At 33.6% G+C, this 27,697-nt stretch overlaps 2 protein-coding genes across 4 annotated transcripts in view; one reads left to right on the top strand and one right to left on the bottom strand.

Annotated features, from left to right (window-relative positions):
• GTF2F2 (general transcription factor IIF subunit 2) overlaps positions 1–27,697 on the top strand; it is a 166,846-nt gene that overhangs the window by 47,738 nt on the left and 91,411 nt on the right. The gene's annotated exons all lie outside the window — the stretch shown is intronic.
• KCTD4 (potassium channel tetramerization domain containing 4) lies at positions 14,844–27,156 on the bottom strand. Its single transcript, XM_074299138.1, has 2 exons — positions 27,023–27,156; positions 14,844–16,470 (listed from the first exon to the last, which is right to left on the bottom strand). The coding sequence occupies exon 2, from the start codon at positions 16,273–16,275 to the stop codon at positions 15,499–15,501; it is 777 nt and encodes a 258-aa protein (XP_074155239.1). The 5' UTR covers positions 16,276–16,470; positions 27,023–27,156; the 3' UTR covers positions 14,844–15,498.

Raw genomic sequence — 27,697 nt, 5'->3', positions numbered from 1 at the left:
CATTTTTAAAAATATGATTTGTTATTTTATAGTATACCTTAAATCAGATTCAAATATAATTGGGAAATGTTTTTAAAAATACAATACACCATCAATGTCAGTTTGTGTTTTTCTATGTTAATATGTGGCCAATAGGTTTAGGCTTTGATATACTTAAATAACTTCTTTTGAGAACTACCTATTCATATCCTTTCTTTATATACTTTGGAATGACACTTTTAGCAGAGAAACTTGCAGCAAAGATTTTTTTTCCCTTGTTGATTCGCTTATAATTTTAGGTACATTGGCTTTGCTTATGAAAAAACTTGTAAATTTTATGTAATCAAACATTTTCCCATTTTACCTTTTGTGATCCTCTCTATCTTTTGGTCCCCTTACAACAATCTGAAAGTCACTTTCTTCCTTTGTTAGAATATGATCTTTTATATTTAGGTCATATATCCATTTACGAGCAAAACTTGGTATGTGATATTAAGAAGTTGGTCTAACTTGATTTCTGCCATACTACTGCCCAGTTTTTCCAACAATTTTTGTCATATAGTGAATACTTATCTCTGTAATTGGGCCTTTTGATATATCAAATACTAGGTTCCTAGGTTTATTTGTATCTATACTTTGTGTACTTAGTTTGTTTGACTAATTGGTCTCTTATTTTTTAATTAGTACCAACTTGTTCTTGATTGATGACTGGTTTAGAGAGTAATTTGAAATCTGCTATTCTTGGTCTGATTACCTTTCTATATAGTCCTAAACTGAACAAAAGAACTTACACGAGACATTTATCTTATGATTTTCATTTTAATAGTATTTCTGGTGCCCAATCTGACATTTCACATATCACTTTAACCAGAAGTCTATTGAGAATTTTCCTTTTCCTAGAAATCTCTAAACATAATACCTAGAAAAACCAGTGAAACCTTATGTATAATTTTTAAATTTAAAAAATTATTTACAGACTTGTCATTTCATTAGTGTTGGGATTGCCTTAGTGAAGAACACTGTCTTTGCAGAATGGCACAAGCTATGTAGTGTATAGTTGGAGAGCATTCCATATAAGGACAAGAGAGGAGAGTAATATCTTCCCTATGTTCACCCAGCCAGAATTATTTCTTATTTTCACCATGTATACATTTAGATATGCACATGCAAAAGAATTTAGAACAAAGCCATTTGCTTATTACTTGGTTATAGTACTGATAGATTCTTGGAAGTAGATATAAGTATCAGAGTTTTTCTTGCCTTTGAAAAAATGAAAGCACAAAGAATAAAAAAGAAATGGTAAATGAGTAATGAATGAGAAGAGGAATGTGGAAATTGAGGTATCATGGTAACATTGAGAAGAAAGCCCATCTATATTGTGCTTATCATTTTCCTCTTCTATTCTTTGTAATAGACAGAAATAGACTAATTAGACAATTGTATAAATTATTTCACACCCATCACCAAATGCAGATTTTGAAAAGGAGATAAGTTTCCACATATTCCCTTAGATGTTATGGAAAAATTATATACTCTGAGAGCTGGAAAGAGTCTTAGGAGCTCTTGTCCAGGCAACAACCCATTCAGCAGTATCTCTAACAAATGCTTTGTCCAGCTTTCCTTTGAAGACATAATCCATGACTTTTTTTTTAGTAAGTTTATGAATCATGTTGGGAGAGAAAAATCAGAGCAAAAGGGAAAAACCATGGGAGAAATTTAAAAAAAAAAAAAAAAAAAACAGAAAAAGGAAGTGAACGTTATAGCATTTTCATTCAATCTCCTTGGATCTTTTTCTGGATGCAGATGGTATTTTCTGTCCAAAGTCTATTGGGATTGTTTCAGATCAAACTGCTAAGAAAAATTAAGGCTTTCATAATTAGTCATCGCACATTCTTACAGTTATTGTGTACAATTTATTCTTGGTTCTGTTGTTTTGCTCAGCATCAGTTCATGTAAATCGTTCCAGGCCTTTCTATAATCAGCTTATTCATCATTTTTTATAGAACAATGATATTCCATTATTTTCATATACCAAAACTTTTTCTGCCATTCCTCAGTGAATGGGCATCTAGTCACTCATTTTCCATTTTGCTACCACAAAAATTTCTGCACATGTGGATCCTTTTCCCTCCTTTATGATTTCCTAGGGATACAGACCCAGTAGTGGCACTAAGAGTATGCAGCAGTCCTTTGGGCATAGTTCCAGATTGCTCTCCAGAATGGTTGGATCATTTCACAACTCCACCAACAAAGAATTCGTGTACCAGTTTTCCTACATCCCCTCCAACAAGTATCATTATCTTTTCCATCATCTTAGTCAGTCTTAGAGGTATGAGGTGGTACCTCGGAATTGTTTTAATTTGTATTTCTTTAATCAATAGTGATTTAGAGAATTTTTTCCTATAACTATAAATGGCTTTAATTTCATCACCAAAAAATTTCTGTTCATATCCTTTGATCACGTATCTGTTGGGGAATGACTTGTATTCTTATATATTTTATACAGTATCACTGGCTGTAAAGATTTTTCCCCAGCTTTGTACTTCCTTTTAATCTTGTTACTGTAGTTTTTGTTTGTGCAAAAACTTTTTAATTTAGTGTGATCAAATTTATCCATTTTGCCTTTCATAATGTTCTCTAGTTCTTTGGCCATAAATTCCTCTCTTCTCCAAATATTTGATAGGTAAATTATTCCTTGTTCTCCTAATCTGTTTATGGTGTCATCTTTTATGTCCAAATTATGTATCCATTTTGACTTTCTTTTGGTATGGGGTGATGGCTTTTCTTTAAAAAAAAAAAAACAGCTTTTAGTTTAAAACATTAATCTATCCTTTCTATTCCCCTATGCTCCATTGTTCAATTAAAAATATATATAGCTCTTAATACGTAGTTACACAGTCCTAAATCTCCTTATTAGCCACATCTGAAAATACCTCTCTCAGCCTTTTAATCAGAATCCCCAATTTCTCAAGGCCATCTATTCTATTCTTGGATGGCTTGGAGTTTAGAAGCCTCAATCTGCCCCCCTGTAACACACCCCGCTTTCCCCTACTATGTTCTCTGGGTCAAAGGAACAGAGCTGGTTCCAGGACAGCCCTTCTATACTTGAAGATTGATGACTAGTGGCTCTCCTCTGCATTCTTTCCTTGAAGCTAAGCATCCTTCATTCTTCTTTGATCCTTGTTTGGCATCCTTGTACTCTTCATATCCTGGATACTCTCGTCAGATTCCTGACTGACTTCTCCTGATGTGACCTGATTAGGAAAGAGTATTGTAGAACTGTTACCTTTTTCTTTTTTAAACATTGTCTTTGACCCCACATTTGGTGACTACCATGTGACACTATTGATTCTAGGAACTACAGCTCTTTTTCTATAGGGGCCCTTATTTAGCTAGTCCTACCTCATCTTATATTGGTGGGACTCATTTTTGGAACCTTTCATTTATATCACTGTTTAATTTTACATGATTCGATTTAGCTGTTTAGACATTTTTGCATCTGGATTCATTCGTCAGCCTGGTAGTTGTCCCTCCTAGCTTGATACCATCCACAGATTTGATAGACGTGCCATCTGCCTTTTAAGCCAGAAGTGGTGTTATACCAGATAAGAGGGCTGGACTTAGAGTAAGGAAGACGTGGGTACAAAGCTTGCCCCAGGTACCTGCTAGCAGTAGAAAGCACACATATCTCTGAGCCTCAGTTTCATCATTTGTAAAATATTGATAATATTAGCACCTTTCTGACAGAGCTGTTGTAGTGATCAGCTAAGAATTATATGAAATACTTTGTAAGCCTTAACGTATTTTATGAATGTGGCATGGATAGAGGGCCAGACCTGAGCTCAAATTCTGCCTCAGACACTTAAGTATAAAACCCTGGGCAAATACTCACTTCACCTCAGTTTCTTCAGATGTAAAAATGGGAATAATTGCAGTACCTACCTGGCAGGCTTGTTACGAGAATCCAATAAGATACTATGTGTAAAGGGCCCCTGGTGCTCAGTTCCTGACACATTGTAGGCAATATATAAATATTATTGTTGTTATGTATAAAAATGTTAATAATGGAAGCCCCGGGAACATGCCACTAGACAGGAAGTCGTGGATACAACTCTTATCAGTCATTCATTTAATTCTGAATTCACCAGACTTAACTGTCACTCTCTCTCCATCTCAACCATAGCCATAATATTAGAAAAAGACTTACTTCTGCGTGTATCCTGTTAACACTTTTGAGTGATCTTCCTCTCTCATTACCATGTCAAGACAGTATATTAAGTTAGTCAAGCATGACCTTAAAAAAAAAAATACATTGCCATTGATAGCTTTTTTAATATCATCTACATGTTCCAGTGATGGCATTCATTTTCCTCTCCCAGAGAGACATTCTTTATAATAAAGAATTTTAAAAGAGAAGGGAAAAATTCAGGAAAACTAATTAAGATGTCTTGAAAAAGTTGATAGCCAAAGCTCTATACCATATTTGTCTCTGCCAAGATGTGATTGAGTCATAGCATATCTTTGAAGCCAAATGTGGTCATGATCATTTCAAAATTCAGTTTTACTTGTTCTTAGTGTTTCTTTCATTTGTTTTATTGTTATATATTATTTATCTGGCTCTGCATTCTTAATTTTGAAACAGTTCATACCTCTTCCCATGTTTCTCTACTCTCATTCATTAATCTCTATGATTTTGGGCAAGTTACTTGACTTTAAGAAAAAGGGATTTGACTGTCCCCCAGGGATCCCTTCAATTCTGCAGCAGCCATCCTAAAAATCATGTATTACAGGCATATCCTATTACATTTATAAACCATAATTTGTTTAGAAATTTCCCCATCAAAAGATATCTACTTTTATTTTCAGTCCTTTGCTGTCATAAATATTTTGGCATATATGGAGTCATTATTTTTGGTCATTAATCTCCTTAGGGTATATGCCTAGTAGAGGAATCTCTGAGTCAAATAATATGGACATACTGTAATTATTTTTTTCACAAAATTCCAAATTTATTTCCAGGATGGACCAATTAACAGCTCCTCCAAGAATTAATCAGAGTTCTTGGGCATGGTGGAACCATGATAATTTTTAACAATCGCTATTGTACCTTTTAAGTGCTCACAAGCCATCCCTTCATTAATTTGCTTTAGACTTTTACCAAGAATAAAAATAAATAACATTATTCTATAGGATACAAATTGAATCCTTTTAGCTTTTTAAAAATTGTTACAAGATTTGTCCTTTTCAGAGTTGAGGCACCTATCCCACTGTAGTTCAATAATTATACTTAGAAGTTCTTTAAAATTCTAGGTATAATTCATCTGGGCCTGGAGACCTCAATTCACTGCGTGCAGCTAAGTGATATTTGCTTCCCTCCTTACTTTCCATTCCCTTGAAACCATTTTTGTTCTACCTTAATCCAAAGGTCATTCTTTTAGGAGAGAAAACTGTATGTGATAGTTTTCAGAAAGTGGATATAACCATCTGTAAGCTTATTTATTCACTTACTGAAATGAGAAGTTCAGAAGTCAGGGACTGATAGAAGATTAGCATCTCTTCCCTCTGGAGGATCACAAGGAAACATTCATTACTGCCACTATTATAGAACGTAGTCTAGTATACCATCATTTTTCTTTTAAGATTTCAATTGCCAGTTGCTCAATGTGTGAGGAAAATTGCAAGGGGTTCGAAATTGAATCTGATTTTGGAGATGGATCCAGCTGTGAGGATGACTGTATTCATGATCTTTCCCACTTTTATAATGAGAAGTAGTTAACTCAGGAAGGTTTGTCAGTGTCAGTGGGAGGTGACTAGTCAGTGTTTGACAGCAGCAGCACATGGGTCATGCATATCTTGTTAACACTGTGGTTCTTAAAGTCACTGTTGCTAAGGATGGCTCAGACTTACTAGAGAGAGTGATTCCTAAGATAAAGAATAAAAGGTTTGCTTAAAACTTGTTTTTGTTGCTAAATATAATCATGTAGCTATTAGATTTTTATAAAACCTTATTTTGATTTGAATAAACTTTTAACAAAACTACTAATCATCTCTAGTTGAGATTGAGAAATTATCATGAATCAGTAATAACTAAAATCAATTAATTGTGTATTCATTTTGAAGTGATCTAGAAATTTAGGAACCGCAAATATGTCTTTTAGTTAACATCCCATCTTGTTTGTTTTTATTTGTTCTTCATTCTTGAAGAGGATCAATGACATCAGGAGAGTGATATCTTGACTTGCAAGTGAATTGATTGTGAGACAACTGTGCAAAGTCATCAAGCTCATTCTCTCTTTCAAAGTTCAGTGGTAAGAAGTAGGTCAGAATAGCAATAGCCTGGGATCCATTGGGAGATCTTGACTTAAGCCAAGGTCTTTCCAAGTCTCATTCAGTGATTAAAGGTTGGGTAAAAATTGAGGCAAAGGTGGCCTACTTTGTCTTCATAAAAAAAGATCCTTCTGAAATCGGAAGACCCTCAAGATTTTCTGGATAGAACAGAAGCAATTACTATTTACACTCACTCTGAGCCATCAGTTCTTCCTGAGAAGGAAAAATGTCCTTATTTCTCCTTTCCTCTCTCAGAAGTGGTAGGCAGAGCATCTATAGCAGTTATACCTAAAAGTTGATCTCAGAATGATTTCATTGTTTTCTTAAAAGTTAACCTCAGTGCTACAGAATGTTGGGTCTAGAAACCACTATGGAGATCCAGCAAATGTTATTAAGTTCTTTCTTTTTCTTTTTCTTTTTCTTTTTTTTTCCCTGAGGCTGGGGTTAAGTGACTTGCCCAGGGTCACACAGCTAGGAAGTTTTAAGTGTCTGAGACCAGATTTGAAATCGGGTCCTCCTGAATTCAAGGCTGGTCCTCCATCCACCTAGCTGCCTCCTATTATTAAGCTCTTACTATCTGCATCATTCTAGGATGCAAACATAAGGAATGAAACCATTCTTACTTGCAAGAAGCATACATTAAACAGAGATCATCTGTTATCAGTCCTGATTAGTTCTGACTCTAGTAGAATTCTGGAAAATAAGCTTGGTAAGGATTATCTTCCCCATTTTACTGTGGATGAGGAAACCATAGTCACATAAACTAATATGCATTGTGGATGGAATTTACACCCAGATTCATTGTTTGTCCTATACCATGTGGTAGGTCTACAGTCTAATTTTACAGATGAGCAAATAACTTGCCCCAAATCATCGAAGCTCATAAAGAACAGAAGTTGACCTCACAGTCAAATCTTCTGAGTGTGCATCTAGTATTCCTCCTATTAAACTACCTCTATAGAGCCTTTTTTTAAAAAAATTAGGTAACATATGCCTGATTTTAAAAGCACATTTGGGGAAAGAGAAAGGGTGAAAGAAATTACACATATTTGCTAAGCAATCTGTATTGCTTGTTCTTTAAAATAAATTTAAAATTTTTATTTAACATCTTAGTGATTAGAATGTTATAACTTTAAAAAATTGCTTTTCTTAGCTTATGTAGTATTCCTTCAGAATTTCTGCTTCATAGCCATTTTCCCCAGTATATCTTCCATTAATTTTATTCAGATAATTTAATTGAATTACACTGTTGCTGCTTCTGTAGTCCTAAATGTTTGGGTTTTTTTCTTTTCAATAATTTCATAGAGAATTGAATACTTTGTTCATATTGTTTCATTCCATTCCTCTTCAGTAAATAGAACTATTGCTGGACTAGGATTAATGAAGACTTGTATTCTCTGCCACTGTGACTGGGGCACAACTGTTAACCTTGCAGAGTTTGAGTTTTCCCATCTGTAAATGAGTTTACTAATAATTTTACTATCTATTTACCTACCACAGGATTGTTATGAAGAAAACATTTTTAACCTTAAAGTAGGGATTTTTATTGATTTTAATAATGATATCAATTCTACTTGGAGCATTATGTTATATCCTAATTGTTATTGCTAGCTTTTTTAATTGCTTTGGATAATGTAAAATATTACTTGAGTATGATGACATTTAATAAAAAAGAAAAATCTGACTGTTCTTTGATCTAGTTATGCATATAGTTGAGAAACCCTTGCTTTCAAATGCTCTTTATTCTTAGCCTTTCTGCTCAGCACAGTGAAAACTGTGTGGAAAATCATATTTGAAGATCATTTGTTGGAAAAGCCACTTCCCTGCCCAACCACAGTTATTTGCCTCGTAGGTGTTACTGTATTTTTGAAGCATACTATATGCTAGAAATTGCTGTATAATCAATCTTAACTTTTGAGCACATTAGTTTTCGTATACTTGTTTCATAAATCTCTTCTGTTAAGTAATATTTATAATCTCTAAGGGGTCCTATAAGTAGACAATTATTTTGTGTCTTGCCATATCACTTTTTAATGTGATGCTTTTCTTACATTCTATTTTGTAAACTTTAAAAATGTTTTTTAACTAATTAAAATCCATGTATAATTTTCATATTAATTGAGAATGTGTGTGTGTGTGTATGTGTATATATATATATATATATACACACCCCCACTTGTATGTCTCATATGCCAAGCAGAATGTTGGTAATTGATAAATGATTAATAAATATTTGACAGAAAAGATTAATGCAAACTGAGTGCCTTAGATTGCTGTTAATTCCTACTATTAAATCTGTTATGGTCTTATGATAACATACTTTATAGCAGACCCTCGAAACAAAGATATTTCTGACTTCTAAGGTAACATGCAAATACCAAGGTAATTATTTAACTGTATCAAGAATAGTTAACATTTCTCAATACTTTTAAAGACCTTTTGTTTCCCATAGCATTTCTTATTCTTTTGTGTTTGGATGATCTAATAATTTTGAGGTTGTTTGCCTGCTTGTTAAAATAGCTGTAGTTTCTTTTGTAAGAGCTGGATGATGTGGTTAGTTAGCTGGCAATAAAGTTATGCTGGAATCTGTATAAGAAAACATGGGCATGAGAGGAACAATGGGAAGGGAATGAGCATTCATATGTGCCAGACATTTTTGAAATATTACCCCATTTTGTTGTAGAGGAAAAAAATGAGACAAAAAGATGAGAAGTTAAATTTCTGAGGCTTTGAACTCATGCCTTCCTGACACTAGGCCTGAGGCTTTCTATCAACTGCATCACAGAGGAACTTCTAATGATGGTGCTACAGTCCTGTAGATTGGGACAAGACTTGACTTCAGTGTCTTATTAAGTGAAAGAAATGGGTTAATAATAATCCTTGCCATTTACTTATCTCAGAGGGATTAATTATGAAAATTTTTTAACATCTCCAGGTTATCATTGATTCTCAATCCTTGTCAAATTGTGGTCACAACCTTCATGCTGTATATTCTCCAACTACTACTTCTAACCCCCCCCCCCCACCTCCTTCAATTAAAAAAAAATTAAAAATTAAAAAAATATATATATATAGATACACACACATACACACATGTATATGGCATTTTATCATCATTCTTCTTGCTGTTTAAATTAAAGACTGAAAATGAGTTTTGTTTTGAATCATGCTTCTTAGGTAATTAGAAAAGTCTTAACAGTGTTACAAAACCAAGGTTGAGAATCCCTATATTATATCATTCATAGTAATGGCTCTTTTCCCTCCAACAAGGCTTACTCATAGCCACTAATTTGCTGGATGTGCATGAACTTGTTAGACTTGCTAATTATTTTCTTCCACGTGCCCGTTATCAATTGACTTTTACAAATATAATTCTGTTCAATACTCTAATTATATATTTTTGCTTACATTCACTGAAAAACTTCACCTCACTGACCCCTTGAGCTGAGATTTTCCTGGATCCAGTTTTCTGTATGATTTGAACTATTTTATTGGGCTGAGATGAAATGGTATGGGAAGAAAAAGTCCAAGCAGTCTGGGACCAAAGAGATAGATAGCCTAGTTTTGTGTAGACAATGTTCATATATATTCAGATACTCTGGAGATACCCGGATTATTTAAAAGTTAGAGTATTTTTTGCATGTTATTTCCTGGTCATGTAATGTTATGTTACTAGAGAAATGATAAAAATGTCCAATACTTCATCCTCCAGATCTACCATCCAAAAGAAATTCTTTGATTTATAATGAATCTTTTAGCCATGTAGCTAATACTTTTTTGCTTTTGTAAATTTCTATTTCTCATTAATAAGAATGGCTAAAATTCTAAATTATTTAAATAAGACATTGAAATCCTGATAATGTTGTCTATTCCTAAAAGTATGCTTTAAGAATCTTATGAGAAGTCAGAAGGAGCTAGGTTCAAATTCTAATTTTACAAATTTGTTGTGAACTTTATAATGTGTTTACTTCTCTAGCTTTAGTTTTTATTTGTTTTCATCTCATACAGATATAAAACTAGAAAATAAGAAAGTAATAAGCTCACATTAGATATTTTGTAACAGAAATAAATGAAAAGGTGTTCTTTTGTGTGTATATGTTTAACTTGTCTTTTTGAAATGTCTTGTCAGCATTTAATCATAGTGGAGAAGTAATGGAGTCTAGAAGAAAGAACATTAGTCAGAAGGCTTTTACCCAATCATTGCAACTTTGGGTCAGAAAAGTAGCATGAATCTCTAGCCTCTCATCTGTACACAAATAGTTGATGTTTGTACTCAAATGGTTGTTGTGAAGGAAGTGCTTTATAAGCCTCATTTTGTAACTTAAATGTGAATAATTTATATGATGATGATTTGTTCTTCAGTAATTTTGACTCTTCGTGACCCCCATATGGGGTTTTCTGGCAAAGATACTGGATTGATTTGCCATTTCCTCCTCCAGGTCATTTTACAGATGAGGAAACTGAAGCATATAAGGTTAACTGACCTGTCTAAGTCATACAGCTAGTATTTGAAGCCAGATTTTAATTCAGGGAGATGTCTTCATGACTTCAAGCCCACCATTCTATCCACTGCGGCATGTAACTGCTTATTATGTTAATGTTATTTTCAATATTAGTAATAATAAATTTCCAAGTAGAAAGCCTTAAGTGGTATATATACATCTGACTACATTTTATAAATTAGGTTGGTGGAATAGAGATCAAGTATATAAACAATATATACAATAAGGAGCCAAATAGAGTGTATCAGTCCATCCTTGAGGATTATGTGAAAGATACAACCACAAATGAATATAAAGCTGTGTTATTTACAGCAAACTTGACTTATAAAAATATGACTATACCAAAAAAAGTTGGGGAATTGGACTCCCTTGCAGTATTAAAAATGTGATTTGATTTGCCCAAATTCTATTTACCCACACCTTTTCAGAAATACATCAATGTTAGGAAGTGAACTCAACTTGTATTTGTGTGTTCTTGACATTTGAATAGCGTATTATAGTAGTGTTTGAGTATGTATCTTCCAAGAAACAAAGACTGCTTTTCAATCATTCTTTTACTGATAAAAGTAGTTATAACTTGTTTTTAAAAGAACAGTTACTACTTTATATTTGAACAGCAAATATTGTATTCTCATACATGTGGAGTTTTTCCAGATTTTTTATTTTTATATCAATCCAGTATTCTAATGTATCTCACAGATGTCTCAGTTTCTGTATTTTGGTTACTGTTGACAGTGTGTATTTTGAGAGTGTGTGTGTGTGTGTGTGTGTGTGTGTGTGTGTGTGTGTGTGTGTGTAACAGGTGTGTATATGTGTGTATACACACATATATCTCACATATATTTATACAAGTGCATATTTATGTCTATGGCCTTGAATATTTGGAGACTTTTCTCTAGTCTCCAGCAGAGCTGTATTTCATGCCCCCTCATTAGATTTAGTATGATGTTCAGAAGCCAAAGGACAAAATATTTTTCAAAACACTGGGTAGATATTTTTTCCAAATTTACAGGAGTACCACATTTAAATATATATTTGCTTGTGAGACATCACAGTGTTGCTTTAGAGTAACAATTGACTTTTCCCTGGGGTCTGTCTTGTTAAATGTTGAAATATCAAATTGAACTGAATCTGTTTTTAGTAACTATATTGTACCCCTCTCCCCCCAAAGTACCCAAACTTGTACATAATGCCACTATCCTTATCGATTCCAGTCATGTACAATAGGATCCATACTTGTGTTTTGAAAGCTTTAATAGACCTTTTCATCTATTTTTCTTTGGAATGTTGCTGTAAAGTACACACAATGTAGCTTTAGTTCCATTTCGCAGAGGTCATCAGGAGGCCTGAGTTCTAGCCCTGGATGCTGTCATTGATTACTTTATGACCATGCACCTTGGTTCCCTCTTTTGTAAAATAGAGATACCACCTGCTTTGCTTACTAATAAGGCCATTATAAGGATCAATTACATTCTTGTAATTGTAAAGTTGTAGAATTGTAAAAGTAAAGAGTAGTTTATAATAATTGCTCTTTAAACTGTGAGTTATCTTTGTTATGTAAAGATTGTGCTAGAATAAATATATAAGATATTTTCAATCTAGAAATATTCAATACTATGTTTCAATAAAAAATGTGATCAGTTAAGAAAACATAAAAATAAAAAACAGTGAGAGCGGCCTTGAGTTTTCCTCCCTCCCCACCAAACAACATTGCTTTTCCCTTCTTTTCTTTCTTCTTCTTCTTTTTTAAATAGTCTGTACCCTTTGCCTATTCAGCTAACATTCTTGAGGTATGTCACTCATCCAAGTGGATCAGATTGGTAACTTGGGAAAGAATCTGGATGATACACATTTAGTCCTTTAGGGTTATTATCTATTTATCTCTTAACTTCTTTAGATATAGCATTAGTATTCAATTATCCACACTCTTGTCGGTACGTGCCCCATCCTCAGATACTTAAGAATATAATAATATTTTTAAAGTCTGTATAAATAAATATAGTACTAATAAGGACCCCAAAATAGTTATGAGGGGCCAGTATATAAAAGAGAGACTGGTTGAGCCTAAAGTATACTCCACTCAGTATGATTCCAGCCCTCTTTAAATTTTCATTTAGAAATAACCAGTGATGGAAGTCTCACCTCTCAGTGTCAGAGGCAAAATGGTTTAGAATATATAAAAGAGAAAACTTTGGAAATGGACAGAACCAGGTTCAAGTGCCATATCTAGTGTACACATGGCAACTCCATAAGATTGGGTTGCCAGATCTAGATGGGGTAGATGGAGTTTCTACATCAAGGAGTCCTCTGTGTTGTTGTAATCCCAGATGTAGACCAAATTAAAAAGTTGTTTCTTCCTTTTCAGTGTTTATTATCAAAAGATTTTCTCATTTCATTAAGACTGTAATAACAAGTTTAATACTGAAATAATAGCCTAACAATTAGTTTTAAGTTGTAATGTTTCAAAGTGCTTTGAAATATGATAATTCTCCTTTCCTGTTTAATAATTTTTAAAAACTAACTTTTAATAATAACTTTTATAATGTCTGTATTTAAAGACATGAAATTTAGAGTTGAGCTGGATTCAAATCCCAACTTTGTTATTTGTTTCCGCTCTGATTTTGGTCATGTTACATATTCTTTCTGGGCTCATTTTCCTCATCTTTAAAATGAGAGAATTGAACTCTATAATCTCTGATGTCGCATTTGTCCTAAATCTGCAAGACTGTGATAAGAACTTTTCAAAGGTTTAGCTATGATCTTGACCCATGTCTTCATTCATTTAAAATGATCCTTTTACATTAAGACTGTGATTTTCTTGAGCAAGGTACATGTAGTTTTTAAGCATAATCTAGAAAAATATTAACTTTGTGGATTCTTAGTTCATTGATTGGAATGCTGGCCTATTTGTAGTAGTATTAAGATTTGTATATATTTATTCTGCAAACACAGAGATATCAAAAATATTCTTATCATTTGACTTGAAATTTTGCTTTTAAAGTCCAGTGTATCTGTGATTTCTGTGTCTGTATCTGTGTACTAAGATTTCTGCATTACCAAATGCCAAATTCCAAGATAAAATAACTCCATAAAGCCATCAAGTATTTAAAAGTCAGTGTTTACTTTTAACATACATTGTTAAAATATGTTAAAAATTACCTGATGTTACATTGGGTATGATGTTACAATTAAATGTGTGCCTTTGAAAGTGAATTTACTATTAATGAATGAGTTTTGTGTGTATCAAATTAAATATTATAAGTATGAACATTAAAATGTAATCTCAGGCATTCTTAAGGGATATTTATGCACATGTGTATTACTGCTAAAACTTAAACTTGATCTTTCAAATTTTTTTAGATTAAAAGAGTAGTTCTAGCTGATTAAATTAGTACTTTTCATGGTGAAGGTGGCATAAAGTGACTCAGCTCCCCTGTGCAAGAAATAAACATACATTTGAAAAGCATTTTTAAATTTTTTAGATACATGATTTCACTTAAACATATAAACCTGCAAAAATTAATTTTTTGGTGTAAATATGTAAAATTTATTTGTTGAAAATTATTTGTCTTATTCATTCAACCAGGATTTCAAAGAAACTTATCATTTTAATAAAACCCAATGAATCTTAAGATCTCATAAATATTTTTAAGGTCAAAACTATCACTTTTATAGTTAATTGCATTTATGATTGAATTATTTTGTAGCATGAGGAAGAGATGGTGATGTTTTAATATTTTTGATCTTTTGTTTTCTTTTATTTGTGGTAATAGGGCTCTGAAACAACTGCTACTTATATTTTAATAATAATAACTCTACCAAGACTTAAGTTCTCCATACCTGTAGGACTTCAATCTGCAAAAAACAGATTTTCTAATTTTTCAACTTACGTGACTATCCAGTGTTATTGTGTCATGGTAGTTGGCTATTTCATGCCATATATTTTACATGAAGTTGTTAAGTGACAATATTAATGTTCAGACATATTACTACTATTGCTTATAGTCATGCATACAAGAAAAGAAGCTAGTATTGTTTTTATTTTTTTATTGTTACCAAACACAATATTCTAGGAATTTTCAGCAAATTATCAGTTCAGCTGTAATTCCAGTTTTGTTTCACAAGAAGCTGTGAAATATTCTTTGTCTCCTGCTATTAAAATTTAAGTCAATATCTTTAATGCCCTCTTGCAGACTCATTTTGTTGCACTAGAAATCTGTTTTAGTTGATCTGCAAGTCTGTGTTGTGCTGAGTGCTTATATTTTCCAATTCAGCTATTTTGTAATTTTTCTGTAAGCATATTCTGTTCAAATATTTTTATCATCATAAAAGTGCAATAATGTACATGCATGTTAATCGTGCAAGTGCACAAGACATTTTATATAGCGATTCCAATTGAAAACCACCTGAAAGAAAAAATAAACAGGTACCAAAAACATTCAATATTTATTTACAGTATTTAGAAGATAGTTTGTTTCTGTTTCAGATGAAGGGTTCTGTCCAGCACGAATAGCCCAGAGATGGATGTCATAGATAGAATTTACATACCATTAGCTCACAGTAATTCATTAGCAGCAGAGCTCTGGGGTACAGAGCTAGTTAGGCATGTTATTTGTGATGTCTGGATGCTGTATTTTAACAAGGTTTCCTGGCTTCATGCTTGTTGCCTTTGTCTAGTGACAAGAAGTAATTACTTGATAAAATGAAGTGCATCGCTGTGAACAATTGACCCTTTGGAACAATCCAGACTGGTCAGCAATCTAAAGCCACATTTTAAAGCCATCATGATAGCCTCAAACTTAAGAGTTTCCAGGGTGCAGACAAAGGTATTGTCTTCCTTTAGCACAAGTCGTGTGCCATTTTCAGACTTTATGAAGTATTTAAATTGAATAATATTGGAAGATATAGAAAACTCCTCTGGAAATCCATCCAGCCGGCTCTTAGACACCAGTACAATGCGAGATTTTATTTTTGTTATGAAATCAGGAGCATTACAAAAGATTCTCAAACCTTGTGAGCGATCGTGGTTATCAGTGATTTCCAAGAAAGTAGTCTCTCTGGATGTTAGCTGTTCTTTCTCCCACCTTGATTTCACTTCTTCAGCCAGCCCTTTAAGCTGAAAGAATTCTGCCTCCTGGGCCAGGAGTTGATTTTCTCGAAATCCTTCTGGTAGTAGAAGTTCTCCATTCCGTAAGAAGTTCAGAACATGTCTGAAAAGGAGTCCATCTCTGTCTATGAAGTAGTGACCATCAGCATCAAGAGGGCAAAGGATTTTTCCATTGACTATGCCTTCAAGGAAAGTATCTGGATACTTGGTCAATGTTTGTTTTTGAGTAATATACAAATATCCACCAACATTGAGAGTCGTCAGCGTTTTGCAGCTCTTTCCTTGATCAGTACCTTCAGGGCTGTTGTGTTTCCCTTCATAGTCTTTTTCTTTTTCTCTCCTGTTTATTTTGCGTTCCATTTTCAAAATCACTGCAGCGTCTTGTTCTTGGCTTAGAGAGAGCTTTTAAAAAGCACCACCACCACACAAACACGCCTTTATTCAGCTCTAGCTCGGTGATGGAATGGAAATGCTGGCAACCTCGCATGAGCTGTCAGCTCCGTTTTGCAGTAGGTGGCGTATCAGCTATGTATGCAGGAGGTTTCAGGAGTAAGGCTGAAAAAGAGAATTTGCATTTAACCGTATGAAGGCAGAGATTGGTTACAAAAGCATTTTCTTTGCAGGCATGAAAGTTAGATCATTCTGAATATTTTATGTGCTTACTACCAAATAGGTCACATTTTCTTTTTAATGATACAGGTATTATTAGCATAAATTTGATTTTTGTATCTAAATAAGTTGTCAAACCAGCAGTGCTTCATATTTATAAATCATTGAGTCATTCAGAATTTTTTTATACACTATCACTTTTGGAAGCCTGGGTATTGAATTAATGGTTTGCTTTGTTTTTTTTTTTTTTTTTTTTTTTTTTTAGCATGTTAGATTTTAGAGATAGTATAGATAATAAAACAGAATAAAATGGGGATGGCTTTGTAAATTTATAAGATTTATACATGACATACTACATAGTGTCTTTTTTTTTTTTTTTTTTTTTTTTTTTTTTGAGAAAATTAGGTGAACTATTCCTGTTATTTATTGTATAGTACCCAGGTTTTTTTTTTTGTTTTGTTTTGTTTTGTTTTGTTTTGTTTTTGGACATGACATTCTGATCGCAGTATCCTCAATGAAATGATTTCTTAGTTTCTTTAGACATAAATGACTTTTTAATTTTTAAGATGAAAATTAGAGAGGTAAAAGAGATTCAGTCATCATTTATAATTGATTCTATTTAACCTGCCTATGAATTCTGTGTAATGTTGAGTATAAACAATTGCTGAACAAAGACCCAGACTGCTGTAGCTTGAATATACTATGCATAACCAAAATAGATTTAGTGTGGAGGAGGGGGGAAGGAAAGAAAGCAGGAATGGTGAAGAGTGGCAAATTGAAATAGCTTGGCATGAGACAGTAACTGTGTACATGATAAACTAGTTTTTTCTCCATCAAATAAATATGAATAGAGCAGGAAAAATTGAAAGCACCCCCAACCTCTGTTTTTTCCCCTTCCAGAGAATGAATACCTATTTGAGCCCCTTTGGGGGGGGAAACAAACCTTTTTCTCCTCCCCTTTTTGAAGATACAAAAAATTTGCTTTCCAGAGTAGTGTAGGAAACTAATTCTTTTTACTTAAGGATGAGAACTTGCTTAGGTTTTTATGTCCAAGATTTCAAGTTTCTTTATTTGTAATTATTTGATAGATTAGCTTAATTTGAAAAGATGAACTAAATAGTAATAATATAATATTTAATATAGGAGCCTTTACTTTTAAAATTTTTCTTTAGCAACATAAAATATCATCTATTAAACCAGCCTGATATGTTTGAGTATTTTTCCTATGATGATTTGACTAATGCCCTTTTGTCATAAGTAATTAATTTTACAAACTAAGTTTTTATGTAGTCAGTAATTATACATTGTAAATGTATTATGTATTTATTATATGAAGGAGGATTAAAAGATTGTTGCATTTTGCTTAGAAAAGTCTTAAAGAATTTTTTTATATCTTAATATTTTGTGATCAGTTTTTAAAGAAATTGTATGGAGGGAATTAGCGAGAGAAATTATTTCAAGGAGAAATTTTCAGCATAATTGATGTAAATCCATAATTACCATACTGTGGAAAACTTATCGAAAATAAAATGACAGATGACAAGTACATTTTTGTAGTTAGTTCAAGTCCAATTTATATTCAAATAGCTTTCCTCATCTTTTACGCCCCATATTAATCATTGTTACTCATAGTTACTGTAATTAGTTCACTTTCTTAAGTTTTTGTTGCTATCTTTTGTTTTAGCATCATTTTTATTTCCTAATATATTCCTGCCACTTCAGCCATTCTTTACCAGAGAATTTAAAGAAAGAGAAAAAAGCAATTCCTTAAACTAATCAAAATAAATTCATATACTTTTTATAAAGACTTTTATTTGCTATGTATTTCAAAAGTGGTAATGTCTGTTTAAAATAGAATTAAAGTAACTCTTAGGAAGAAAAGCCTAGGCAGTATTAGACACTCTTCTGCAATGGCTGGCAGTCCTTATCCCAGAACAATTAGAATTGTTGTGGTTCAACAAGAAATAGACTTTGCATGTACATTTGTATGTATGCAGACACACACACACACACACACACACACACACACACACACACACACACATATATATATATATATATATATATATACATTTCATTTTAAATTCCCTTTTTGCTTCTTTCTGTTTCATTTTCTCCTAACTTTTTTCTTTTTCTGATCTGGATGTTTTCTTTGCAGTAAAAAGGATAAGGGCATAGCTGAGAACAAAATGTAATTCCAGGCCTCAGTTGCTCAACCATTTCAAAATTGGAGTAGTTGGTACTGTGGGTACTATGATATCCTTCTCACTATGTTCCACCATTCAGCTTGTAATATACCCTTATCTTCAAACTTGTTTGTCTGACAAAGTAGACCAACTCCTTGTATTACCAACTTTCCCCTCAAAAAAGTTTTTCATTCCTATTTGTATAAGCTTCACTTCTTGATAAACAGAAATATATACCCTACTAAAGGTATCTTATGAGCAGCATGGTATGGCATAAGGACTTAGAAATCTGTGACTTTGGTATTTGGAGTGAACAGGGGTCAATTTTTCTCTTTGTTTCTTCATTTGTAAAAAAAAAAAAGCCCCCTCTTTTTCATTTGTTTCAATGTTATGGACTAAATTCTAATAAGTAATTTGGCCTTCTCAAAAACTTTTTGGTTTGCCACAGAAGATAATTCTTTTCAAAACCCTTATCCAACGTCATTAGCTTGCAATGATGGGCACATTGCAGTTATAATTTGACTTTCTATTCTAGAAGTCTCATCCTTTATTTTTTTTTAAGTAAAATAATAATTTTTTAAATAAGTTCTTTATGAAGGTTTGATATATCAGCTCAGAAAAAAACAGGCACATATACAATAAAAACATCATGTATATAATACAGATAGAAATTTTTATTGTTTAATTGTTCTCAGTTGTGTCCATCTCTCCAATCCCATTTGGGATTTTCTTGGTCATACATCTAGTAAGTCTCTGAGATCAGATTTGAACTTAGGAAAATGAGTCTTCCTGATCCTAGGCTCTATCTTCTATACCACCTAGCTGCTCAAACAAAGAGATTAATCTATAGATTTTCTTAAAAATTAGATTGTACTCTAGAGCAGACAGTAACAAATTCACTTGGACAAATTTTATTAGGCTTTGCTATTTGCTGATTTGAAAAAAAAAAAAAAAGTGGTACAATATACAAAACCTTTGGCCAAGAGTCAGAAAGTATTGTCTTCCTGAGTTTAAATCCAGCCTCTGCTGTAGGATGCTGAGCAAGTCATTTAGCTCTGCCTGCCTCAGTTTCCTCATCAGTAAAATAAGCTGGAGAAAGAATGTATCTTTGTCAAAAAAAAAAAAAAATTTATGTAAAGAAAATGTTTTGGCAGAATGACTGATAGTCATAGAAGTAGCAGAACTTAAAGAATAAATACTGTTGGAACTGTAGTTATCTTTACCTATATAACTGAATTTGATTGCTATATAAAACAATTTTGATACAATTTAGCATGGTGGTTTTTTTATAGCTTTTTTTTTTTTTTTTTTTTTTTTTTTTTTTTCAGTAATTTAGTATAATAAATAGTTTCTTCTGGAACTAGAAGACTATTGATAAAACTTGTGATAGACGGAATTCAATTCCCAGTATAAATTGAGATCAAAATATATCTCTGAGTGCAGTTCAATTTTTAAGTTGTTGTTATTCAGAGAGTAGGGTGAAGATTTAAAAAAAAAAAAAAAGGTATGTGTTAGGAGTTGCCTATAAATTCTGCATACTCACATATTGTATTTTGCCAGCCGTTTTTATCTGCCTTTATTGTAAACCTTTGGGCCAACTCTGCCCACAATTTGGTAACTGTCTTGCTAGGAGGTGAATAAAGATAATTAGACCTGGAATAACAAATTGCTACACTTACTAAGCATTTCTTGAGCTGAATGAATGCCTTTATAAGTCCTGGCCTTCCCTTACTTCTTAATTGAGGATTCTCCTCTCATCTTTTGGTTCTTTTCATATGATCTTTTTACTTTTCTAATTGATTCTCTTTTCACTCCCTCTAGAAATTATTTTCTCTCCTCAAGTCTCCCATACTACTTTTTTTTCCTTCTCAGCTGATGAATTCAACACCACCTTTACTGAGGAAATATAGAGGTTATTTTCTATGATTTCCTTTTTTTCCCTCTGTTTTTTAAATTCCTCAAAACATCTTCTGTTTTATTGTTTTCTATTCTACTTCAGTCTCTGATGAAGAGGTGATCATTGTGCCAAAATCAATCCCTTTGCATGTACTTTTAGTCCTATCCCTTCACATCTTCTCCAGCAATTACCTCTCCTCACTCAACTCCTCCCTCTCTGAATTTCAATTTCACTTGTTCTGCTTCCATTCTGCCTACAAACAAAAGTCTCCAACATCCTGGGAAAAAATCTCCCTCAACCCTTCCATTTCCTTAGGCCTCAAGCTTTTCTCAATCTTATGTCTCTCTGAGGCAGCTAGGTGGCACAGTGGATAGAGTACCAGCCCTGAATTCAGGAGGACCTGAGTTTAAATTTGATCTCAGACATTTAACACTTCCTAGCTGTGTGATGATCCTGGGCAAGTCACTTAACCCCGGGGGGGGGGGGAGGGGGGGAGGGAGGAGAGGAGATATCTTATGTCTCTCTTCCCTTTCTGATAGAATACTGGGAGAGAAAAAAATGTCACCGCTTTTTGCCTCTTCTTCCTCTCTTCATTTCTCAGGTCCTTCGCACTTTGGCTTCTCATTTAAACATTCCATTGAGATAGCTTCTTCAACTATTACCAGCGACCATTTAATGGCTGAGTCTTATTTTCTAAATCCTCATCCCTACTTCAATATTTGAGACTCTTGACTACTCTCCTCATCCATGCTGGGTACTTGTTTTCTTTAGATTTTCATGGCACCTGTCACTTGAATCTCTTCTTATTTCTCCGCTCCTCAATTTCTTATGCTCTTTCAGCATTTGTATTAGAGTGTGTATGAACCCCAAACGTTGTTCTGGCCCTCTCCTCTTTTTTCTTCATGCTCTCTCATCTGACGATCTTGTCAGTTCCAATGACATAAATTATTGGGTCTTTTCAGGGGGTCTCCAAGATGTGTATTCAAGCTTTAGTCTCTTTTCTGAGCTTACTGCACATCTCCAGCTGCCTTTTGGACATTTCAAATTGGATATTCCTTAGGTATTTCTTTCTTAACATGTCCAAAGAGCTCAATACCTTTTCCCCAAAACCCACTGTTCTTCCCCACGTTTCCAATAGAAAACATCCTTCTAGTAGCCTCACTCTCTCACCATACGTAGCTACTCAGTTATCTTGTCACTTCTGCCTCTTCAGAATCTCTTACATCCATTCCATTGCCTCTCTTTTATGTGTCCACCACCTTCTTTCAGGCCTTCTCTTGTCTTCTAGACTATCACTAAAGCCACCCATTTGATCTTCTTGCTTTTCATCTCTTACTTCAATGTGTTCTCCATGTAGTTGCCCAAAGTGTTAGTCCAACTATACCACTCTCCTATTTAGTAAGTTCTAGTGCTAGCCTGTTGCTTCTAGAATATATACAGACTCCTTGCTTTATTATTTGAAGTTTACTTACCTTTCTAGTTTTATTATATTTTACCCCCTTTTCCTTCAATCTGCATTGGACCCAGACTAGCTTTTTAGCTATTCTGTCTCCCATCTCTATGCTTTTTTCCCAGGCTATTCCCCACTTCCTGGAAATTACTCCCCCATCTCTGTCTCTGAGAATCCCTTGTTTCCTTTAGTACTCAGCTCAGTTGCCCCTGCTACATGATGCTTTCCTTATTTCCCAATTTTTACTCATAGATGTTTTCAAGTCATTGTCTTTTTCTGAGTTTATTCCTTGAGTTTCCCTAGTACCATAGAAACTTTTAAGGACCAGATTCTTTTTTTGTGTGTTTGCTCATTTTTCCAGCCCATTTCTTGGCTTTGCACTTTATATTAGATTTGGGCTCTGGAAGTTGGGGGTCTTGGACTTTAAAGGGACCCCCAAAATAATGGGGTTCCAGACCAGTGTCAAGATATGTCTCAAAAAAATTTGCAGGCTCAGATCCATCTCCAAGTCAAAGGGCAAAGTTTATTATATTTTTAATGCCAGTTAAAATGGACTAAATTCCAAAAGAAGTCAGCAAAGAGCCAGTAGCAAGAAGATAAATTTATAGGGAAAAGTAAGAAACCAAGTGCTTCATGTTACTAATAAGCTAATTTTATTACTTAGAGATGGAGTTGAAGAATGGTCTGGTTGTGATTTTGTGCACAGGTGCAGTGCCCATAGTTCCCTGGATACAGCTCAAAGAAAGAATCTTTTAGAAGTGGGTTTTTAGACCTATAAGTTACTAGGTCAAGAAATGGGCACCCGGTTTTGTTCTGCACCTTCTTTAAGCACCTTATTATTGTTGTTCATCCATCTCAGAAATCCAGTTATCACTGACCAACAAAGCTGTTATCTGACCACCAGCAATATTTTGAGGTCAGCATCCTGGCCATGTAAAGTAAACTAAGACAAGGTAGCTTAAGGGGAAAAAAATACATCATTCCTAACTACATCATTCCCAAGGTCAGATAGCCTTGAGGTTATTCCTAAGGATTGCACTACATCAGGGAGAAGATGTCTAGCTTGAGTTTCTTTTGTATCTTGTTGCTTTCACAGCTTGATCCAGGGGTCTTTTAATTTTTTGTTGCTTCCAAAGTGGTGTGATCTGGAAAGATGTATGGTTTCTACCCTCCATCTGAAGGTATTATTCAGATATCCAGGCACTTTTCTTCATTCTGGATTTGTGATCTGGAACTAGGTGAAGGAGCTAACAAATGTATCCAGTTCTATGCCCAGAGACCATATGGGTGTCCCCTGGAATTTCTTGTTAATCAGGTGTTTGTTGGGCACTACTTCTTACTGCTGCCCTGTCAGAGTCCACAGCTGGTTCTGCTTCCTCTGCACAGGGCTCTTGGTCAGCCCTCATTCCAGCCTCCACAGACTTTTCTTTGTCTTCCAAAGTTGCTCAGGTCTGGAAAAATGACTTATTGTGACTTGTTACAAATTGTTGTTCAGAATTTTCTTTGGACACTTTGTGGAAGAGGTTTGGAGGGAGGTTTGGTAGTTGTGACCTTTAACATCATCTGATTCCACCCCTTTGTTTTTATTTTGTATATACTTTTTTGTACATAATGATGCCCATAGTAGCACATCAACTCCTTGATTGCAGAATTTTTTTTTTGGGGGGGTCTTTGTATCCTCAGTATCTCATAATACCTGCCGCTAATAAATGTTTGTATTGTGATTAGATTACTCTTGCCCTGCTTTCCTTGAAGCAACCACCCATTTCACCCACTCCTCTTAATAAATTAAAAGCATCAGTCTGGGCTTCAGAAGAGAGTAATTCAGTTGCCACCTCAAAAAATATCTTGAGTTATCTGGGGCAGATTATTTAACTTGTTTCCTCGTTTAAGTGGATATAAGAATCTTTGTACCTGATCTCAGAGTAGTTGTTAGGAAGGTGTTTTGTAAAACTGTTAAATATTTTATAAATGCAAGTTGTGATTATTCTTTCTCTAGAAGTCCTGCTTGTGATTTTGTTCTCTTTTTTTTCAGATGTCTCTTAAAAAATAAATACCATGGTATGATAAAACATCAGATATTTTTTAAATTATGGATTTTCTTTTTTATATTTATGTTTCAAACATTAAAATTATTTTTAACTATATAATGAGAAAATAATTCTTTAACAGCATTGAATATCTGACTTACTGGCTTGTATTGATTTATGTTCACTATGCTGACCACAATCCACTTAATGCATTAAAAATATTTTCCTTATTTAGAAGCAAGAAGGGCTTATTTGGTCTAGGTTTTTTTGTTTGTTTTTGGTTTTTTTGTTTGTTTGTTTTTTTTTCTGGAAATTAAAGAAATCCATTGTTGGGTACAAACTTGCAAAAACTATCTTTCTATTCCTTGTGAATTTTAATATTCTTAGTTCCAAATTCTCTCCTTCCTTCTTGCTCTTCCCCCACCCATTGAGAAAGCAAGCATTAATGATATCAATTGTATGTGATACTTGTCACTTTTCAAGATTTGGGACCTTGTCTTTTAGATAAGATTAAATGTTACTTTCACACAAATTCTCCCCTCCTTTCCCTTGCCTTCCTCTCCCCCTCAATACCTTTTCAAGAAGTCTTATGGGTTCCTTTTCCCATTTTAGTATTAAAATTGTCTACTATAGTTGTCTTCTCCTCTTAATGCCAGTTTATAGGACTATGGACACTGAGGTAAACACCAAATGACACCAAAGAGTGTCCTTAAACCCATCTCTGCTCCTGATATATCAAAACCCATTTGATTGTATCCCAGATTTGGCTAATATGTATATAACTGAAATAAATAAGCCATTGAATTCAGTGACATTTTGGGATCCATTGATCTAAAAAGAGAGTGAATGATCCAGCTGTGCAGCTTTGAGAATTAAACTTCGGATCAATCTGCATGCCAGCCATGACAGAAGTATAAATGAACATGCAAGATATTTCATCAGATTGATATATATAGTTCATAAGCAATATCCCAATTAACTACATTTGACAGTTATCTGAGTTGTTCCATTTATTACAGAAAGAATTTCAGCCTAAGAAGCACTGGTAGTCTGAAGAGGAGGTTATCCTGTTCATGAATAATTCTTGTTAGACAAATAATATTCATAATGCTAATAAAAGAAACTCATGTATAAGTAATATTTTAAGGTTTTCAGTCTTTTCCTCATAGTAGTTTTGTGTAGTTGTGCCAGTAATGGTTTCTGTATTTTATAGATGAGAAATCTGAAGCTCTTGAAAGGTTAAGTGACTTTCTTATGATGATATAAGTTCTGAAATAAGATTTGAATGCAGGTCTAATGACTCCAAGTAAATTATTTCATTCACTGAATCTCTCTGCCTCCCGTTTAAATATTTGTGGGATTGAGCACAGAAAAATTTCAGTGTGTGGGAAAAACATTCAAAACCATTAGGCTAGAAAAGTTCCTAACATTGGGAAGATTGTGTTCTGCATTTATGTGCTCAGGAGAAAAGGAATGAGAGGAAGGAGGGAGAGAGAATAGGAGCAAGGAGAGAAAATGAGAAGGATGTGGAGAAAGACAAAGAGAGGAAGAAGAGAGAAGAGGAGGAGGGAGACTGAGAATTGTATTTTGTATTTTAAAGAGAACTGAGTCCTCACTTTCTGGGTTCTCATTTTGTCTGTCAACAGAGTCCCAGCACTGACTAGTCTTATCAAAAATAGAGTTCAAGCCCATCAGAGCATATAAAATCATTGGTCTGGGTCAGGAAAAAAAAATTTTGTTTAGATATTTAAAAGTAAAGCATTTGTTGAAAAGTGCAGGTATTAATTCATTCAGGGTAATAGAAGTATTTTAACTATAACAGTTTAAGAAAATGGGAAATTCATTTTTAAAAATCAGAGTGCTTATCCAACTTCTTCCTCTGAGACGCCCCTTTCTGCAGCTATCCAAGATTGATGATATAATATAATATAATGATATAATATAATAAATACTTATATATAAAAATAACTACCAGTTAGTATTGTCTTAATAATAAATCAATCAATCAATCAATCAATAAATAAATAGAAAAATAAATGAATAAAAATGCACATTATTATAATATATTGTATTGGACAATATTATATGATTATAATATGATATAAATAATAGTTTTATATTCTTTCTAATAATCTTGGTACACTTGATTATATCTTGTATTTTAATATTTACTTATGCACTGTACAGAATTGTTCTTAATTAATGTGTTGGTTATTTTTTCCTCCAATTATGTTGTAGTACATGATGCCTCTTCTAATTCTTTAGTGTCTTATCCTTTTTTGTGGGAACTGGACACAATAGAGATGCTCAGCAAATTTTAAAAATTAAATTGTATCCTTCAGGCTAAACAGTACTCAGTTCCATTAGTCTTTTTCCACATGGCCTATCTTATACTTTTAAGTCTATTTTGTCTTTCATTGGAGTTGTACTGTGGATAGAGGTTAGTGAATATGGTCAGCTTTCTAAGATGTCCTAAATCAGAGCATAGCTTTATTATTTGATTGTTGCAAATTCCCAGAATTTAGACATAAACAACCATTCATCTTGTGAGTATTAGAAATATGTTTCAGTGCCAAATATAATGTAGCTTCATCTCTATTTTTGCCAGTGCTCCCTTATATTAGAGCAAATAATTGCCTTGTCTGTCTATATCATAGAAGATAAGAAGCTCAGATCAAACAATAAGCTAGAGTGAACAAAGTTTTAATGTGCTATAACATTCCATAAGCTGTTGAAAACTAAGGAAAGTCGAAGCAAACAAATTTATTCACAACTATTAGTTGAGATAATTTATTTCTTTAAAATTCAAGACTACTTTGAGCAATCTGTCAGATGCCAAGTGGATTAAAAGACAAAAAAATAAAAGCCGGTAAAATGGTTAAAAGACAGAGGAGAAATCTTCAAATATTTAAAAATCTATAAATGTTTTAGTTACCTTATATCATTTGCTGGGAGGAAGTTTTATTCTGTCTCTTCTTTTTCAAGCAAGGAAGGCTCAGATGTGGCTTGGATCAGGCAAGCAGGAAAGTAGTTCTTTTCATCTCAGGAGAGACAGGAGTAATCCAGATTATTGTTTAAATCCTGATGTAGTTCTCTAAATGGTGTTGAGGTTTGATTGTATCCAAAAGGACTATATAAAGAAGCATGCTCTATATCTTCCTTATGTCTTACAGCTTCCAAACATTCTTAATTTCATTCCTTACATGCTAAGGAAGATGAATAGCTTTCTAGGTATTACTTGAGCTATGTTCCATTTGCATCCCTTATCATTACACAAGATCCACTAAACTCTATAACCAGTAGTCCGGTGCTTACTCCCAGTGTCACTTAAACAAAACATGTATCAGCTTGAAAGGACCTCAGCGGTTTTTCCCCCATTCCACATCTGGTACAGAATCTTTCCTAGGATAATGGTTCCAAAGAAGTTTTGTCACCCAGCTCCTCAGTATTGCTAGAAAACACAAACAGATGTGCCCTCAGCCTTCAATTAAAAAAAAAACCAGTTACAAAAAGAGGAAATGAAAGAATGGCTCACAAGAAAAACCTCCAAGGAAAATAAGAGGTTGAAGGAATGAGGAAACTAAAAGAGAAGACTGAAATCACACATATA

Source organism: Sminthopsis crassicaudata, chromosome 3 (genome assembly GCF_048593235.1).
Source record: "Sminthopsis crassicaudata isolate SCR6 chromosome 3, ASM4859323v1, whole genome shotgun sequence".
Lineage (NCBI taxonomy): Eukaryota > Metazoa > Chordata > Mammalia > Dasyuromorphia > Dasyuridae > Sminthopsis > Sminthopsis crassicaudata.
The sequence above is the reverse complement of the archived record's forward strand: the minus strand, read 5'-3'. Positions and strand labels throughout refer to the sequence as shown.

What these genes read in the sequence shown, in the direction of transcription:
- KCTD4 (XM_074299138.1), bottom strand. Translation starts at nt 16,275, where the DNA reads ATGGAACGCAAAATAAACAGGAGAGAAAAAGAAAAAGACTATGAAGGG.